The sequence below is a fragment of the Lithobates pipiens genome, unplaced genomic scaffold (genome assembly GCF_037356315.1).
Source record: "Lithobates pipiens isolate NorthernLeopardFrog02 unplaced genomic scaffold, aLitPip1_a1.2 Scaffold_16, whole genome shotgun sequence".
Taxonomy (NCBI): Eukaryota; Metazoa; Chordata; class Amphibia; order Anura; family Ranidae; genus Lithobates; species Lithobates pipiens.
In genome coordinates, this window is record NW_027507748.1 from 62,314,498 (window position 1) to 62,334,725 (window position 20,228).

At 43.4% G+C, this 20,228-nt stretch overlaps 1 protein-coding gene across 7 annotated transcripts in view; it reads left to right on the top strand.

The window, feature by feature from the left end:
- The window catches only part of SYNJ1 (synaptojanin 1), a 173,870-nt gene that overhangs the window by 130,502 nt on the left and 23,140 nt on the right, over positions 1-20,228 (top strand). For all 7 annotated transcript variants that reach the window (XM_077479975.1, XM_077479978.1, XM_077479979.1 and 4 more), the window contains 11 exons: positions 992-1,076; positions 2,560-2,700; positions 3,347-3,539; positions 5,811-5,969; positions 6,198-6,354; positions 8,769-8,886; positions 8,968-9,183; positions 12,509-12,587; positions 13,612-13,774; positions 15,160-15,372; positions 19,810-19,947. In XM_077479975.1, the coding sequence (XP_077336101.1) occupies positions 992-1,076; positions 2,560-2,700; positions 3,347-3,539; positions 5,811-5,969; positions 6,198-6,354; positions 8,769-8,886; positions 8,968-9,183; positions 12,509-12,587; positions 13,612-13,774; positions 15,160-15,372; positions 19,810-19,947 (1,662 nt within the window). The remainder of the gene's footprint in view (positions 1-991; positions 1,077-2,559; positions 2,701-3,346; positions 3,540-5,810; positions 5,970-6,197; positions 6,355-8,768; positions 8,887-8,967; positions 9,184-12,508; positions 12,588-13,611; positions 13,775-15,159; positions 15,373-19,809; positions 19,948-20,228) is intronic.

The following is a 20,228-nucleotide window of genomic DNA, read 5'->3' on the forward strand; positions in this document are numbered from 1 at the left end:
CTATGAGAGCCCATTGATTTGAATAGAAGTCGTGACACAAGTCTGATCATGATGATCCCACTTGCCATGTCGCTTGTGCGTTGAGGATCTTGAAGGGGAACCCTCGCCAAAATGGGACAAAAACTGGTTCCCTCCCAAGAGCATACTAGACCCTGTAGTCTGGTATGGATTTTAAGGGGATCCCCACACCCAAGTGGCGTGGAGTTTCCCCAAAAATCCATACCAGACCCTTATACAAGCATGCAGGCTGGTCAGGAATGAGGGGGGGACAAGCGAGGGCCCCTGGACCATACCAGACCAGCCCTGCCCTCCCCCCCACTACAAAGCACCTTGTCCCCCCCACCCCAAAGCACCTTGTCCCCATGTTGATGGGGAAAAGGGCCTCTTCCCGACAACCCTGGCTAGTGGTTGTTGGGATCTTTTGGGTGGGGGGCTTATCAGAATCTGGAAGCCCCCCTTAACAAGGGTGCCCCCAGATCCCGACCCCTACCCTATGTGAATGAGTATGGGGTATTGTACCCCTACCCATTCACCCAAAATATGTGTCAAAAATAAAAACGGCACACAGGTTTTTGACAAAGTAATTAAAGCAGCTCAGGTGGCTATTCTCCTCCTTCAGATTTTTTTTTAGTTTTTTTTTTCCTCCCTCCGCTGGTGTCTTCTTCTGCTGCCAGTTCTCTTCTCCCTCTGCCCGGTTCTCCTCTCTCCGTTGTCTTTTCCCTCTGCCCGGTTCTCCTCTCTCTGCTGTCTTCTCCCTCTGCCTGGTTCTTCTCTCTCCGTATGCCTTGTTAAAATCTTGTTTAATGTCTGGATATAATCTAAACCTTCATTATAGGGCAAACAAGTTAGACACGCCACATTTCATAGCCCAAATGTTCACCATAAATCTGTTTTATGATTTTGTAATTTGAAGACTTTTAACTTTTACTTCATAAAGGTTACTTTTTTTTTTTTTCTCTTTTTTTTTTCTTTTTTTTTTTTTTAATTTCAGATAGAAGAAGCAAACCAACAGATATTTTTGCCATCGGCTTTGAGGAGATGGTTGAATTGAATGCAGGAAATATTGTCAATGCAAGGTGAGTTTTGGAAGGCTAACCCACTATTCCTCCATGTGTCAATGGCTAGTAAGGGCATACTGACCTGATATGGGTTTGGGATGATTGATGAGTAAAGCTTAAAGTGGGTCAACCGTATGTGTGCAGCAGTCCCACCTGATACTTACCTGAGCCCAATCTTGATCCAGTGATGTTGCATGAGTGCCTTGGCTGAGACACAGTAGTGGGCACCATTGGCTCATGTTGCTGTCAGTCAAAATCAGTGAGCCAATGAGAGGGGATGGGCCAAGTCGTGGCTCCATGTCTGAATGGGTGAACAGAGCAGCACCTTGGCTTGGGTGCCTCCCATGGCAAGCTGCTTGCTGTGGGGGCACTCAGCGGGAGGGAGAGGCCAGGAGATATGGCGAGGGATGCGCGAAGAGGAAGATCAGGGCTACTCTGTGTAAAAACCACTGCACAGATAGTATAACATGTTTGTTATTTTTAAACCAATAAAAACAAGACTATAATATTTTAAATGGTAAGTTCACCTTTTCACAAAAAAGGAAAAAGTAAACTAACACTTTTCACCCTCACCACCCCCTTGGGCCCTGCTGCGATTACCTCCATGGGTGCAGCGGTCTGGTCATTTTAAAAGCCTCGCTCTTATTTCATTTCTTTCCTTAGGACCTCTGAGATGGATCACAGCGACTCTGATTGGTCAAGTGCTGGCATGTGATGTCGTTGACAAATTCAGAATCACTCTGGTCCATCCTGGAAGTCCTAAGGAAAGGAATGGTAGAAGAGCAGGCCTTCAAATTCCCAGACGTGTGTACCAGCTGTGTGGGCAGTGACCGCTAATCTCCCATGGAAGCAGTTCACCTTTTCATTTTTTTTTTATTCTTTTTTTCTTGGTGAAAAGGTGATCTTGAAAGCGGGGGGGAGAAACCACAGTGGCCACTGGGGCCAAAGCTGTCAGTCCCCTGAGGTTGAAGTTGTACCACAGTGAAAATTCCTTATTCGAATATCAGGAGTGGTATTATCACATCAAAAATGGCCACAAAGATCTATGAATATCCATTCTCAAATCAAACTGGTGTCCATAGTTGTGCTGGTGGGTGATACTGGGCAGGATGTTCAAACTGCCTGGTATCACTAACCAGCACAACTATGGACTCTCATTTTATTATAGATGGCCTAAATCTGACTTGTATTTTAGTAGAGACTTCTGGGAAAACCAGTGAGCTAATCGCTCAAACAGGAAATTACATATCTGGGGGCCGTTCGGTACACCATCTGTGTACAGAACTCCTCCAGGTAGCCATATTGCTTTTTACAGAGAATTACAGCACTGCAGATTGTATATGAAAGGTAATATTTAATAACATTGAATTACATTATGACTTGTGTAGCAATTGTATGTGCTATAATCATTTTATTTATTTATTTTCATTTGCTAATTTTTTTTTTTTTCCCCACGTAAGTTGAGTTACCCTTTAATGTAATGAATGTGTCTTCCCTGCAGCACAACCAACCAGAAGCTGTGGGCTGCAGAACTTCAGAAGACCATATCCCGGGACAATAAGTATGTTCTGCTGGCATCAGAACAATTGGTCGGCGTGTGTCTTTTCGTCTTCATCAGACCCCAGCATGCCCCTTTTATCAGGTCAGTCATCCATATGTATTATTGGTTAGTGGTCCTGCACAGCTGAAAATGGGAGAGAGATATATAACGGACAGTAATTGGGCAATGTAGAATTGATTTTGAGTACCGATGAGCATTGGATTTCCTCAAATTCACCTGCTGGGATTTTATGATGTATTCACTGCTGCCACCTTTTCCCCCATTTTAATTTTTTTTTCTTTTCAGACATTTTTTAATGTCTTGAAGCTCCAGTACACATCTTAAAATAAACCAGCATGGAAAATCAGATTATAGACCAGGGGTCTCCAAACTTTCTAAGCAAAAGGGCCAATTTACTGTCTTTCAGGCTTTAAGGGGTCCAACTGTGGCTAGTGAGTGTAGCAAATGCTGCGGTATCTATGCCCTATCATTGGTTAGAATGAGGGAAAGCTTGCTCCTTTGATGTCAGTGGGCTAAATGGTGCCTCGTCATTGGTGGAATAGTGCCCCAAGGGCTAGATAAAGGCAAGCAAGAGCCACATCCGGCCCCTGGGCCACAGTTTGGAGACCACTGTTGTAGACCGTCATTGCTTGCATACAGTAAGCAGGCTGGAAATTGAGCCGTTTGGTATTTTTCTTCGTTCTAATGTGTGCCATTGTCTTTGACCATTTTGATGCTGCTATTATAGGGATGTTGCAGTGGACACCGTGAAGACCGGAATGGGAGGAGCCACAGGGAACAAAGGTGCAGTCGCCATCAGAATGCTGTTCCACACCACCACCCTCTGCTTCGTCTGCAGTCACTTTGCTGCTGGACAGTCTCAGGTCAAAGAAAGGAATGAAGATTACAACGAAATAGTTCGCAAGCTAAGCTTTCCAATGGTACCAACCTCAAATTCTCAGATTTCTGTATTTTTAGGTTGCTTAATCTGTATTTGTATAGACCGTTAGGAACTAGGAGCCCTGTGATTACCCGTCAGCTTTTGGTATGGGAGAGATACTGGAATTTGAGGTTTCTAATGACCTTAGGTGTGCACATGCATATTTATATTAAATGTAAAAAAATACAAGAAAAGATGTTGGTCAGACATATTTATTGCTACACAAATGTTAATAGCAAATCTAAGAAAGTAGAGGGACTATGCAGACTTTTTTAAGCTGCCATGATTATTGATGCTTCTAACATAATGAACGCTTCCCAGATTGGCACGAGGCATCTCCTGTTTAACAAAAAGCTTAATATTTTCAGTGTAGACAGACAATCCATCATAGACAGCCAAACTGGACATTCATATTGTGCTTAACGATAAAAAGGTAAATAAGGCTGGCTGTACACAGTGAGTGAGAATCTCACTGGGTTCAGTAGGAACCGGCCGAGGTTCGAACCGTTAATGAGAAGGCTGAATGTATCAAATTGATCGCTCAATCAACTTTGGGACAACCAGCATGCTGGATTCTCTTACAATTATTGCTAGCAGCTATAGCAGCACTGTCTTCTTCCTGCAGGGGTGGCTTGCCCACCCATGGTTGCAGGAGAGAAATTTGCACCATGAATGGCCAGTCTAAGTACTGTATATACTCGAGTATAACCTGAGTTTTTCAGACCATTTTTTAGGCTGAACCCCCCGCGCCTTATACTCGAGTGAGCCGTACCTTTCATTACTACAACAGCGTGTGTCTCCTGCTGTGTTATGCATTCTGTTCGGCTGTCTATTGTAACAAAGCCCCGCCTCCTCCTCGTCCGCCCGTGATAGAGGAACGCTGATACAATGCTGGGAAACTATCAGCGTTCTATAACAGATGAGTAGGAGGCGGGGCTTTGTTACAGTGGACGGCCAAACAAAATGCATAACACTGGGAGATGCACGCTGTTTTAGTAATGAGAGGTACGGCTGAAAATGGGCACAGTGAGGCTGCAGATGGGCATTGTTTACCCAGTAGCTGCTGCATTTTCCCACCCTAGGCTTATACTCGAGTCAATATGTTTTCCCAGTTTTTATGTGATAAAATTAGGTGCCTCGGCCTATACTCGCGTATATACGGTAACATGAATTTTACTTATTTAAAGAGCAACCTGCTTTTTGGGGAACAGATTCTAAGGGATTCAAGGGTGGACTGAGCCCAGCAGTCTCTTCACTTTCTGCCCTTCCGTATCTGTCTGACACAATATCATCATACTCTTACTGCCTTCTCTATGCCCTTTGTGAATATAGAATCAAAACAATTTACAGAAGTATATAAAACATTTTTTTTTCAAGAGCTTTAAAACTTCATTACTCTATGATGCCTGCTGCTACGGAGATCAGTGATAGTTTTGTTTAAAGTAGAACTATATAGGCATTGTTTTTTTTCTTTTTCATTTTGAACAGAGTAAGGGAGCATTATAACCCTCGTCAGGTTTTCTGCTATGGCTGTCCAATTGGGTGGAGACTTACCTTGGCCAAAACAGGAAGAGGGAGGAAATCCATGCAAATTAAGGAACCACTTGGGGGAGCCCCCCAGGTCACCAGAACTAAATTTGGGTTATTCTTTTACTTTTTACTTTTACGTTAAACAGAACAAATAGAGGGGGTGAATCTCCCTAACTGGGGCACAGACAGCAATAAAAACTGGTGTTCCAATCTAACTCCACTCTGTCCAAAACAAAAAAAAATGTTGCCTTTAGTTATACTTTAAAGTGGTTGTAAACCCTTACAACACACTTTTTGCTACAGGTAAGCCTGAACTGTTTAGGAGATATCCCCTGTATTTGCATGTGCCGACGTCATCGTGCACAAGCAGTGGCATGTAGGTGCCATTGCTTCGGTTAGACTGTGCCGTTACCGTTATGGGGGGTACTCTAATACAGAAGGAGCGATACTGGCCAGATCGCCAGGTGATAACACAGAGGGGAAAAAAAAGCCTAATAAGAAAACTAATGCAGCTACCACATCTGATGATTGGTAAGCTGTAATATATAATTGTTTTCCTTTTTGGTTTTAATACGGCTTTAAAACTGCATTTAATTGGTTCCCATTTGCTTGCAAGCAGAGCAATTGTTTTTTTTCTATAAGTACATAAACTGAAACTTTTTGCTGTTGGCCTACCTGGATCAGCAGTTACTGTGTTATAAATGGTAATATCTATGGTCAATGCTTCCACTTGTTTCTGCAGGGACGAATGCTTTTCTCTCACGACTATGTCTTCTGGTGTGGTGACTTCAATTATCGCATTGATTTTCCCAATGAGGATGTGAAGGAGCTGATCCGAAGTCAGAACTGGGATTCCCTTATACCTGGAGATCAGCTAATAAAACAAAAAGATTCTGGACAGGTATGTAGTCAGGGTATTGTGTGCCGTTATTAGTCAAGTTGTATTTTTTGAGGATACATTTTATTATTTATTCTTTTTATTAGGTTTTAAGTTGAGATACAAAACAGAGCCTAGTGGGCATACCCGGGTCGGTCCACACACATCGCAATAAAACAGATATATTATGTATGTGTTTTATTGCTGTATTTATGTGTTTGTGTTCAGAGTTTGTTTTTCTTTCCCCTTCAGGTTTTTCGAAGTTTCTTAGAGGGGAAAATTAATTTTGCTCCAACCTATAAGTATGACTTGTTCTCTGATGATTATGACACAAGTGAGAAGTGCCGTACCCCAGCTTGGACAGATCGTATCCTCTGGAGAAGAAGGAAATGGCCCTTTGACAGATCAGGTGATTACATATATAGCTTGTATGTATTCCCTATTGATAAGAAATATCATTACTGTTAGAAAATGTGTACACAGTTATTAAAGTGGAACCAAAGTCCCCAGTACTTACCTCTGCTTCAGCAATCCAAAGTCCCTCGCTGGCATTTTCTCCTCAGCTTCTTCCAGGTGCCAATCTTTTAGCCGTCTTGGTTGGAAAAACGCAGGATGACATCACTCCCATGCATGGCCAAGAGTACAGTCATTGCAGCACACAGGCACTGTGTCAGAATGTAAACTGAGCTGCACAACCTGCTGTACCTGCAAACAGGCAGGTAAATTGATTTTATTGCAGAAGAGCAATTTCATGCCTCTTCTGCAATAAAGAACCTGCCTGCTTGCAATTTTGTTATTTAAGTGTAGCGGCGGCTCCTGAAGAGCACGCGCTATGTGTTTTTCAAAGTTAAACTTTGCCTAAACTGCAGTTTGGTTTTGGTTTATTTGTCTAAATTGGACCTCTGCATCAGTCTGACTGGACTGTGAGATGTTCAGCCTGGCCACAGGGGGCACTGTCTCTTGTGGCAGGCATGGAACTATGGTCTGGTTAGGTACTTAGGTTACTCTCTTTCGGAGTCAGGTCAGTGGGAGTGGCACTCTCGCTGTGCCCTCTGGGAGAGGTTATTTAAGATGTGGACGTCACGTGGTTCGGGGTTCTGGTCCAGTATGATGTGCTGACTTCATGGTCCTGGTCCTCCTGACCAGCCCCCAGGAAGGCTATGGCCTGGGGTGCAGATCCACCCGACTTTAATGTCTCGGGGCTGGCTAGCCTGAGGCAAGAAAACTAAAGGAGGATTCTGAGGTGGTTGGGTGCCGTCTCTGGTTCGGGAGAGACCCATTGTACTTCAAGCATTCCAGGGGAGGACTCTTTAGAAGAACACCACGTACGGGTTGGCTTTCTTAGCAAGAGCCTGGAAGGGCTTGAGTAACCGAGAGAATCCGGTCTTGTGGCTATCGCCAAGCAGGCTGAAAGATCCAGGTATCCTACAAGTGTTTCAAGTTTAGTTTCCCTACATGTTCTACAACAACGTCTGTGGCAGAGACATTAGACTAAGAAAGTAGTTTTGCACATCAATCTGTCTGCCGGACTCGCATTTCGGCGGATAATACGGCCGTGTGTGTACTAGTCCGCCGTACTTTTGAAATGAACGGACTTTTCCTGCCCGTAGAAAAGTCTGCTCATTTTGACCGCGGCTCTAGGTAGCCGGGACCAGCGAAGGAAGCGTTGCTGGCCCGTCACCTGGTATGGAGTTAAAGGGGAATCCCTACGCCGAAAAAACGGCGTGGGGGTCCCCCCCTAGGTCCATATCAGACCCTTATCCGAGCACACTACCCGGCTGGTCAGGAAGTGGGGTGGGGACGAGTGAGCGCCCACCCCCCCCTCCTGAGCCGTACCAGGCTGCGTGCCCTCAACATGGGGGGGTGCTTTGGGGAAACCAAACCACCTTGTCCCCATGTTGATGAGGACAAGGGCCTCTTCCCGACAACCCTGACCGTTGGTTGTCGGGGTCTGCGGGCAGGGGGCTTATCGGAATCCAGGAACCCCTTTTAATAAGGGGGCCCCCGGATACCGGCCCCCCACCCTATGTGAATGAGTATGGGGTACAATGTACCCTTACCCATTCACCTGTGGGAAAAAATGTAAAAAAAACACAACACACAAGGGTTAAAATAGTTTATTGCACAGCTCCGGGGGTCTTCTTCCGTCTTCGGGGGTTTTCTAGCTGGACTCCTCCGCTATCTTCTGCTAGCTCTTTTACTAGCGGAGGAGCCCAGCTTTCTTCTTCGTCGCCGCCCTCTTCTTCCGACTTCGGGGGTCTTGTCCAAAGGGACAAACACGAAAATTGTTCTCGTACGATAGCAGATCGTCCGATTATAATTTAAGCTGTACAGTATGAATCCGAAATACAATACAAATATAATACAACATATTACATCACTTTTAAATTTAAGCACAATTTTCATTCTGTCCTACGAGTATTTTCAACCTCTTCGTTTTTGACAGACTAGCATGCAAAAAAAAAAGAAAAAAGAGGATGGTCATTCGTCTGATCTCATCATGTGTACTAGCCTTAAAGCTGGAAGCAGAGCCTTCATATGTAATGAGCAAATGTGGTGGCCTAATTTACATATAAAATTTAAGGGCCTGTGTCGACAGGCTTTTGTTAGCTTGAAGTGGATTTTGCATACAAGTCTATGGGAATGCAAAGCCTACTTGAAGTGGATCAAATACTGGTCAGAAGGAGGGTAACTGAAGGTGAAATGCACCTGTCAAGAATTCTGATTGGTCTTAAAATGATGCCATTGACGCAATCCCAAAGCGCATTAATAAAGACCCTTGTATTTAATTCCTATATCTTTTATTTGTGATCTATATTTCAGCTGAAGATTTAGATCTTCTGAATTCAAGCTTGCAAGAAGGCAGGAATATCCCTTATACCTGGAATCCAGGTACTTTACTGCACTATGGCAGGGCAGAGCTAAAGACCTCTGATCACAGGTAAAAGGAAATCCATTATTTTATTCTAGGTGTATCTCTCTCTGCATCCATAGTGTTCCTGATCTGATGATTATTTTGTAGGCCTGTGGTCGCTGTGGTCGACATAGATATATTTGAAACTGAAGCAGAAGAGAGACAGAAGATCTATAAGGAGGTGATTGCCACCCAGGGCCCTCCAGATGGCACAATTATGGTCTCCATACAAAGCAAATCCTCAGAAGACAATTATTTTGATGATAATTTGATTGACGAGCTGCTGCAGCAGTTTGCAGGTTATGGCGAGGTCATACTTATAAGGTTAGATGACACTACACTGTTTTCTCTTGTTCCTAAATGATATTTCAGGCCCTAGCTTTCTTTATTGTTGGGTAACAGTAAATGACAATATAGTTATGAAATATTCTCTCCTTGAAATGGAAAATTCATGGGCCTTCCATAACCATTGTGGATGGTTGGATAGGCTCTAATGGTGTGCAGCAAGTCCATGAATGGGAAACCTCTTCTTGGTTAGTTTCATGCCAGTTGGTATACAGTAGGAGTGCCACTTATTTTTAATAGGATACAATACTTTGGCATCTAACATGTCCAATTAACTGTTTCCCTTAGACGTGATGGACATCCATAGATGTAAGATTGTTGCCTGATGGGACAAAACAAAACAGCATGTTATGCGTGGGCTTGTACAGGGGCATGGTTAACGGTTGCATCATCTTGCTTTAATAATGGGAAAAAAATCTCGCCCTTCTGCTCATTCCTACAACAAGAAAATCACCAGGAATGGCCTACCATTTCAGAACAGAGATATTGTAATTTCTACACCCAGACCAAACCGGCTTTATAGAGATCTCTTTCTGGTGCCTCTCCACCCTCCTTTCAGGTAACCCCACATAAAAGGCCACGGAGGAAGAGCCTGTGGGAGGTATTGGTCTAGCTGCTCTTACAAGTTGTAGAAGCATTACAAACTTGTGGATTGCTGCTCTATATTGTTCTTTCAAACCCGGCTTAATGGTGGGAAATGAGGTAAGGAAAGGTTCTGGACAGCCGTACTCCGGAATATAGCCTTTATTGTAAAATATCAAAAATACAAGCCACAAGCTATGAATAAGCACTTGTTAAGTGTGAAACGCGTCAGCTCGTTTGTCCCATTTTCTGCTGTGGCTTGTATTTTTGATATTTTACAATAAAGGTTATATCCCGGAGTGCGGCTGTCCAGAACCTTTCCTTCCTTTGAGTGCCCCCATAGCAAGCGGCTTACTATTGGGTGCACCTGACAAGGGGGAGGAGCCAGGACCACTGGCAGGGATCTGAGAAGAGGAGGCTTGGGGCTGCTCTGTGCAAAACCACTGCACAGAGCAGGTAAGAATGACTTAATTGTTTTTGTTTGTTTTTCAAACTAAACCTTTAATGTTGCTTTAAGTGAATTGTGTTTGGTCCCACCACAGAGGAAATCTGATCCTATGGAGATGACTATTCCTGAAAGACAAAAGCCCAAAATAACACACTAGCCCTGTTTATTATGCAGCAATAAGTCGCCAACTTGGAACTTCAAATAAATTGGCAGAAAATAGTACTGATGTCCTGGTCATCTAAACCCATATTATCTTATCACAATTATTCATCATGTGTAGTTACAGTCCTTGGGTATCTGAGTGTTACTATTAGTAAAATTTCACCCAGGCCCTACAATGAAACCTAAAAACCCTTTCTGCAAACTGTAAAGAATATACTAATTATACAGACAGCACTACCAGTCTCTGCAGTGAGGGGGATAAACGTGATAGTTTATACCGTACTTCATGTCCAAAACTAAAATTGACTCTTCAGAAGCCCAGAGAGGAGGCATATATATGGCCATATCTGATAACTTTTTTATATTTTCTAGCTTGTTAGTTAAGACCACTTACCTCTTGGGCAAATCCTTATTCATTACTGAACTCCAAAGTTAAGCTGGCACACCTAATGGGATAAAGAAGTTCCAGATAATCTACTTCTGTGGAAAATATTTTTATTGGAACGTTTACTTATTACAGTGTGAGCCCTTACCCAACTACAGATTAAATTTGACCTACCACATGCATTTTTTTTTTTGGGATAATATATTTTTTTCAAAGGTTTTAAATAAGTACAACACTTGAAAAGTAAAAAAAAATAAAATAACTATTTACCAATTTTACAAAACCAACCATTGGTTTGAATATTTCCAATTGAGACATGGAATGGGTGTACAGCTCAGAAGCAGTCTGATTGATTTATATTTCCAAATATCCATTAATTGGGATCCCCAAAACACAGGGCCGTAAAGATGTAATATTTCTGATGTACTCCTACTTCATCCACACTATACCTGGACATCAAGTGCTTTGTAAACCCCAATATTACCTTCTAAAGGTAGTGGTGACATCACTGTGCAGAGAACAGAGATGTGGGTAGGAATGCTACTGGTCCACCTGCTACAGTCTATCTAATGGAGGGGGTGGATAGAAGGCCAGTCACATTGCATAAGTAAGAGCAGCAGTGACTGGTCTTTTTATAAGAAACTCATCCACAGAGCCAAAGTGTAAGAGTTGTTTTCATATTGGATTACTGCACAGATCTAGAAGAAAATGCATCAAGGATGTTGATATACATCAAAGAGCATCTCATTTTTACTCTTCATATATTTAATATAAAATGTGTGTCTTTATATGCACACACATACGTAGTATATATAAAATTCTTGAGTTCACACTGTGCAGCGTGGCTCCCAGCCGGGGTCCGGTGCGTCCCGTTTCAGGTCTGAATTTGTTCCGAATTTTTGCCTGAATTCGGACCTGTAATGGAGCCAAAGACTCAGGACACTTGCATAAGTGTGAACTCGGCCTTAAGCTACTACTCTAGGCACCCTCTCGCGCCAGTCACATGACCGAATACAGGCAGTCCCCGAGTTACAAACATCCCACTTACATGCGGCTCATACTTACAAGCGGAGGAAGACAACAGGAAGTGAGAGGAAATCTACCCCTAGGAAGGGAAATAAGACCCTGTAAGAATTATGGAGAAAAAGGTGTCTCTACTAAAGCTTTATCACCAATCCTTGTTTCCACAACAACCCAAAATTTTAAAAATCCAATTATCTGGACAGAAAGTGAGGAGAAATTTTCTGAACAGGGGCACAGTTAGCAAAAATAAGGCTACAGGGGCATTAACTTCCCTATGCTATCCAAAAAAATTTAAGATTTTTTTTGTCTGGCGTTGCAGTTAAAAAAAAAAAAAAATTACCTGTTCCAACTTGCATACAAATTCAACTTGAGAACAAACCTACAGAGCCAATCTTGTTTGTAACTCAGGGACCACCTGTAGTGAACCATTAGTCATGTGAAGCTGAAGGGGCTTAGGGGACAGATATTTGGCCAGTGAGTCCCTCCGTATGACCTATGACACTTGCCTAAGATGACATGAAAAATTAGCTAACGGCAAAAGGAGCCTCGAATAGCAGGTCCTTTAGGAACAGTAAGAACATCTTCTACCATCCATTAGTTTACTGATTCGAGAGCCAGGACTGGAAGGAAGTAGGCTCTATAGTGCAAAATTACTTTAAACTGTGTGTTTCCGTTGACAAAAGTAGTAATGATTTTTCTTGTAGGTTCGTAGATGATAAAATGTGGGTGACATTTCTAGACGGAAGTTCCTCCCTCTCAGCTTTAGACCTGAATGGTGTTGAGGTAAATTTTTATTTCTTTTAATTCTTTATATATACGTTTTTCAAAAAATCAGAGCAGGATAAAAAGAGAACCATAGTAAGCCATGGCAATCTGCTCTCCTCTCCTCCCTCGGAAATTGTCAGGGAGGAGAGTAGGCCAGTGATCAGTGAGTATGAGTTGTTTTTTTTGTTTTTTTTCCTTTCACAGCTTTTTACACGCTGATCACCAGCCCAGTGTCCCCCCACACAATGTAAAAACAAGTCCCCACACACTAAAAACACCTGTACCTCTTATGTAACAGTAAAATCACATGTCCCAATGATTATCTGCGCACATCTGTACATGATCACCTGCGCACATCTGTCCGTGATCACACAAACCAATTATTGTACACTTAACAGGATTTTTTTGTTACCAAAGATATGTAGCAGAATACATTTTGGCTTAAATTGATGATAAAATTCGATTTTTATTGGATTTCTTTTAAAATGGAAAAAATAAAATATTGTGTCCTTTTTTCCAAATTTACGCTTTTTTCCGCTTGTATCTCCAAAAAAAAAAAAAAAAAACTGAGTTGTGAATAAATACAAAAAAAAAGCTCTATTTGTGGGAACAAAATTATAAAAATTTTATTTGGGTACAGCGTAGCATGATCGCGTAATTGTCATTGAACGTGCGAGAGCGCTGAAAGCTGAAAATTGGTCTGGGAAGGAAGGGGGCGAAAATGGCCAGTATTGAAGTGGTTAATCGCAATGTATCATTTTGATCATGTTCTATAAACTCAGGAGCAGAATCCTTTTTCCTACTTATATTGTTTTAGTGTAATATCTTATAACATATTTTATATCCATAGCCATTTCAGTGGGAGTATATAGCTATTCTCTGAGAGGTAAAGCATATGGATACTGTGCACTGGCCTAATATAGGATGCATTATGATTGTTTTCTTCCTCATTCTATCATATGTGGAATAGACTCTTGGAGAATGTAATAAAATATAGGAATGGTGTTTTAACCTTTCTCTATTGATTCCCCATTGATTGCAGGTTCTAGGAAAAACGATGAACATTCAGTTGAAGAACCCGGACTGGATCACACAGGTGGAGGAGGAGATGAATCTGGAGAAGATAAGTGTAACAATACCTTGTTCCACCAGTTCCACCTTGTTGGGTGAAGATGCTGAGATTGCGGCAGATTTTGACATGGAAGGTGAGAGAGCAGCAGCTGCTGGCTCTGAGCATATAAAACAAATCTATCAAATTCATCTTTTTTTGGGCCACATGTAGCCCTCTTATACTGTCCTTGTGACCCTGAGCCAGAATAGAACTTGAAACAGGAAGTGATGGGAAATCCCACCACTGATACTTGTCCCTAGAACAGAAGGTGGGAGGAAAATTCTCCAATGAGAACACAGGCGTAAACAGTTTTAGCCCTTGCTTATGCTATTAAAAATAAAAATTGACCCAGAGTCCTGCTTTAAGGCTGTAAATAGTAGCATTTTAAATGTTTACACTCTACTTTTTGTTTGGCTTAGAAGTTCTGCATTCAATCCCACATTTATTCATGTACAAAATGGATCACTAAATAGTTTATTTTGGTCTTTATGGACCTTGCTTTGTGCACTGGTCCAAATCATTTGGTAGAGGGGGGATTATGGTGCGGGTTGTTTTTCAGGGGTTGGGCTTGGCCTCTTAGTTCCAGTGAAAGGAACCCTTAAGGTGTCAGCATACCAAGACATTTTGGACAATTTTATCCTCCCAATTTTGTGGGAACAGTTTGGGGATGGCCCCTTCCTGTTCCAACATGACTGTGCACTAGTGCACAAAGCAAGGTCCATTAAGACATGGATGAGTGAGTTCGGGGTGGAGGAACTTGACTGGCCTACACGGAGTCCTGACCTCAACCCAATAAAACACCTTTGAGCTGAATTGGAGCAGAGACTGTGAGCCAGGCCTTCTTGTCCACATCAATGCCTGACTTCACAAATGCCCTTCTGGAAGAATGGTCAAACATTCCCATAGACACACTCCTAAACCTTGTGGACAGCCTTCCCAGAACAGTTGAAGCTGTTATAGCTGCAAAGGGTGGGCCAACTCAATATTGAACCCTACGCAACAAGACTGGGATGCCATTAAAGTTGATATGTGTGTAAAGGCAGGCGTCCCGTAAACGGGACAAATAGAGAGGGTGAATTGCCATAACTGATGCACAGACAGCAATAAAAACTGCCAGATGTTCTAATCCCTCTCCACTCTATCCAAAACAAAGAAAAAAAAGTTTTTCCCTTAATTATACTTTAACTGGTAAAGTTTTATATCTGCGTGGTGACATTTTAAGGGGGTTTATTCCTTTTTTTTTTTTTTTTTTTGCCAAAGTGGAATTCTATCCCTGGCCTTCCCCACTATCCTAAAATGGGAAATTAACCCCTTTATTTTTTTATATTTTTGTATTTGATGACCTGTAAAAAGGGGAGTGCTGTTTTCTATTAATAAGTGTTAATGCCAGATGTTAGTCCACAAAGAGTAGATGTGAGAGTCAGATATCCATATATCACACATGCTTCACATATGGGTAAATGTCTGATCTCCTCCCAGGTGACGTGGATGATTATAGTGCTGAAGTAGAGGAGATTCTCCCTCAACATCTACAGCCGTCTTCATGCTCTAATCTTGGCTCATCTCCTGGCTCTTCTCCCCGCTCCAGTCCCTGCCCATCACCCACCATGCCAGAGGGACCACCACCGGCTCTCCCTGTCCGGCCAAGCCGGGCACTTGGAAAAACACCAGGACCTCCCGTTGCAACCCAAGGTATTTTTTTATATTTGTTAATTCTTGAACTTTAGCATACTATTGTTCTGCCTCTACAGTATATACAACACTAATCTTTAGCTCCATGTAAACCAGTAGATCTCCAGATGTTTACAACTATAGGTCTCTTCATGCACTGGTACTCGGATTGTTGCTCATCAGTTCCAAGTGGTAACAAACACAAAATCTCCTGCGCTTGAGAGTGGGCCCGACGATATCAATAATCCCTATAATAAAAAAATTATGTATAAGTCTCGCCTTGCTGCCCTCATTGTCTGGAACCACTGAAACCACACGGAGGGCGCACCGATCTAGTGCATTATCCTAATAAAATAACGTTATTAAAGCGGAGGTCCACCCTAAAGTGGACCTCCGCTCATCGGAACCCCCCCCCCCCCTCCGGCGCCACAATTGCCACCTTTCAGGGGGGAGGGGGGTGCAGATACCTGTACAGTACAGGTATTCTGCACCCACTTCCGGGATAGCTCTCTGCGGAAAGGGGCGTATATTACACCCCTTTCCGCAAGTGCCCGCCCCTTTCCGCAAGTGCCCCGCTGCCTGCTGGGAAACACACAGATCCCAGAGGCAGCGTGGACCGTCCTTATTGCGCAGCGCGACTCGCGCATGCGCAGTAGGGAACCGGGAAATTAAGCCGAAAGGCTCCATTTCCTGATTCCCATACCCAAGATGGCGGCGGCAGCACCCGACATACGATCTACAGATCGACTTCGGGTGCCGACATCGCGGGCGCGCTGGACAGATAAGTGTCACTATTTTAAAAGTCAGCAGCTGCAGTATTTGTAGCTGCTGGCTTTTAAAAAAAAAAAAAACGCGGAGTCCCGGTGGACTCCCGCTTTAATGTAAAATGTGGTAAGTATTATACTCAAAAAATTATAGTTGCGTTAAAGCTAATTACAAAGAACAGCACCATCCAGCGGCGCCCTCAGTCCCATTTTTTCCTCTTCCTCCCCTTTTTTTGCTTTAACGAAGCCCCTTTCAGTCAGACACATGTCAGAGGTGACCCAATGTGCTATTTAAAATTGCCCCAAGCACCAAGACGGAGCTGTAAAAAAATAAATAAAATAGGCGCTCTCAGCCAGCCAAATCTACCTGTTCATGTGAGCAGAGAGACAAGAGGCAACCATAACCATTGGGACAGATTTTTGAGCCCATCTGCTACCGCCAATAACCATCAATTTTGCACAGAGTCCATAAAGGTGAGATCATTTCCTGATCCACAAGAAAATATCTGGTTTGAACACCTGTCTTTGGGTCACCATTAGGTGGCTGTACATGAGCTGATATCTCCCCAAAATGCCAAGTAAGGAGGTACTTGACTATCCTTCATTCTCAGAACCCCCTGGAGTCCAGTGTTGAGCATGTGCAGTACTTTGATCATTTGCTTCTCATAGGATTTGGAAAAAATATGTGCATCTGATTGCGGGAGGGGCTCATTATTGCCCCCTAGGAGCAATATTTCCTGCTCTTCTGCCTTGTGCCCCCTTCCCCCAACCACGTTATACCCGTCACTAAAATAACCTTTACTTCCAGATGGGGGTTGCCACCTTTTCGTCAAACCAAACTCGAACACACATTTTAGCGGCACATAGCATTTTTTTTTTTTTTTGTAGTATGTACTATGGGACTGTAAAATACCTTGGTGCCCCAGTGAAGTAGTAATATGACATGCTAAGTGTGCTTAGTGGGTGTGTCCAATTGCATTAACAGTGAAAAGTCACCGGCCCCCTAGCCCCCCCCCCCCCCCCCCCCCCCCGCTTACCTGAGCCCCGAATGATTGGATAGATTGATAGCAGCGCAGCCATTGGCTCCCGCTGCGGTCAATCAAATCCAGCCTCCATATGCTGGACTCGGGAGCACACTCACAGGGTGACCCCCTTGGGAGAGAGCTTCTCCAAGAGGGTTATCTAATGCGGGGAAGAGCCGCCGGGGAACCCCAGAAATGGATGTCCGTGGTCACTCTGTGCAAAACGATCTGCACAGTGGAGGCAAGTATGCTATGTTTTTTTTATTTTTTTAAATAACAAAGATTCTTTAGTATCACTTTAAAGGGGCATTGATTGGGGCTCTCCACATAAGGTCTGATGTGGCCAGTAATGGCTTGTCCTGTGCCAAGTATTTATCCCAGCACTTGTATGTATACAGCAAATCTATAATGGGCAACATGTTCCTCAGGACGCGTTCTCCTGCCATGCACCCAGACCACCCACCTCCTATACCAGGCACTAAGAGATATGGGAGAATGGGAGCAGACTCCTACTACACACCCAGCTAGAATGGACTAAAAGTCTCAGAATTCCACAAAAAACACTGCAGAAAGAACATACCCTAGAAGCCCACCAAAGTCCTAGTATAAATAAAGTCAGTAATGCTAGTGCCCACGGTGAGCAACTAAATCACTTGTTGAGTCCCACACAGCCCATCAGAAGAAATGTGTCCGGCATGACCTGCAGCCAATCCATCCTTGGGATGGATCTTACTTGTATAATGGCTCTACCTCAGCTTGCAGGATGGTTGTGACAGATGGAGTAGATTGGTTTATTGTACAACAATGTATCCTTAGAAAAACAAAAAATCTCAATGTCCTTTCAGAGAACAAACAGCCACTCTGAAAGTGAAAAAGTGCTGGATAGTTAAGTCACACAGCTGGAGAGGTGGAGAGGACCTAGGGCTGACACAGATGAAGCTTCTTGTATAGTGGGAAGGAGCAAGCCACACATACCCTCGAGGGAGCTGCCAGGAACACCCGCTTACCCACTGCTAGAACCAAGGGAAAACCCAGGTGACAGATGGAGGAGGAAGCTAAAAAACAACCCACTGCACTCACCCTGTCTGGAACCAGACCACTGGGGCAGAGGCAGAAACGGTTGCTGGAGCCCCATGAGGTGCCTCAATTCCCTGCACCTACACGCTCCGCACCCACTGCTCCCACCAGTACTGAGCACCCACAACACCGACCATGTGTTTGTCTCCTGCAATGCCCTTCTCCGCTCTGACCTCCCCACCCTGGCTTTGGCAGCCACACTGCACCTGTCTATGTGCTTGTCTGCCAGCACTATTCATTAGCCTGCATTGAAGGATACGGGGGAGAGAGAGCACTCAGCTGTGGAGCCGCAACCTTCATAATTAGGGGCAATGCATTGAAGGACATGGGGGGGGGTACATGCACTTGGAGGTATAAACTTCCCAATGACTTCCCACAATGGCTGGGACTCGATTTCTGTTTCTGGGTTTCAGGAGGACATAAACCCGAGGCACAAGTGTCAAAATCCAGACTGTCCAAGTCATTTCCGTACAAGTGGCAACCCTAACTTCCAGCCACTTCAATAAAAGATATTCTTGGAACTTTGGTCAGATCCTTTTAACTTTTTGGCCTGCCAGTGGCCATCTTTTTAGGTTAGCTGCAAGCAAGAGATGACAGTTTGAAGTTCCTACAACCAATGTTTAAGCACCATATCTTAGGGCAGTGATGGCAAACCTTGGCACCCCAGATGTTTTGGGACTACATTTCCCATGATGCTCATGCGCGCTGCAGTAAAGTTGGGCATCATGGGAAATGTAGTTCCAAAACATCTGGGGTGCCAAGGTTCGCCATCACTGGCCTAGGGTAACAGTGGTGATTGACTGAAAAATCTGTTCGGAATGATTGAAGCATCAGTCTCCAACGCGCAATTTAACCCAAGGAAATGGTCATCGGGCAGACTGGGCAATGATCATATCATGTCTTTTTTGGTAGTTTTAGACAAGAAGAAAAACCCGGCCAGTTGGGGACTGTTGTGGAATTCCTGTTTTATATGCAATGCCGGCACTGCATTTCATTCCCATAAGGAAGCCCCTTGATATGTATGGATCATGGGGGGAAGGGGGAGGGGAATAAAATGGAAATGGGGTCTTCACTATAGGCATGTGATCATCTTCCCCCATGTTGGTTCCCTTTTAGATGTAAAAACATTTTTATAAGAGATAGAGATCCTTTTACCAACCTTATTTGTATTATGTCTGTAAAAATAATAAACATATTGAAGTAAATTTGCATGTAAAACCAGAGACAGATTGAGTATTTTAAATGCTTACTTGTAGTATTTTTCAGTTCTATAAATTTGTTCCCTTGCATTTGCAATGAAATTTGCTCTAGGGAGTCTATTCTCTCGCACAGCCCCGTCCCTCCTTGTGTGACATAGCCCCCTCCTCTTCTGGGAGGTTCTAATTACTCTTTTTTTGTGCTGGCCCAGCTCCTCTGGCCCTTTCTTCATCTCCCTATATAACTTGGGGCTGCTGACATCGCATCCAAATATGGTGGCACCCAACAGCTATCTCAGGGTTTTGGATGTCTACACAAGGGTGGCTTTTACATATAAATAACATGAATAAAATGTGTTAAATGCACATATTTTTTATTAATTTTTTTACTTTTTGTAGGCTCTCCAGTGGATTTCCAGCCAATAGTACAGCAGAAAGAGCAAACTCTAACCTTAGAACCAAAGAGGCCTCCTCCTCCAAGACCTGGTGTTCCACCAGCACGCCCAGCACCCCCTCAGCGCCCTCCTCCACCGTCAGGTAGGTCACAACAAGGATAAGTCATTACGGAGACATTCGCTGTCTGTTGTGTTTGTCCTTCATTGTGGCTGTGCAGATTAGTTTTGACGCAACATGCTGTGTAGTAAAGATAAAAATGCACCTTTTTAACAGCTGCTATAATTAAAAAATTTTTTTTAAAAATTGTCCATTGTAGCCAATCAGATGCTTAGCTTCATTTTCTAAATGTTTGCCTACCTTGCTCAACAAAAGTTTTTTTTATTTATATTAGTCAGTTTGCTTCTTATTCCTTGTACACACGG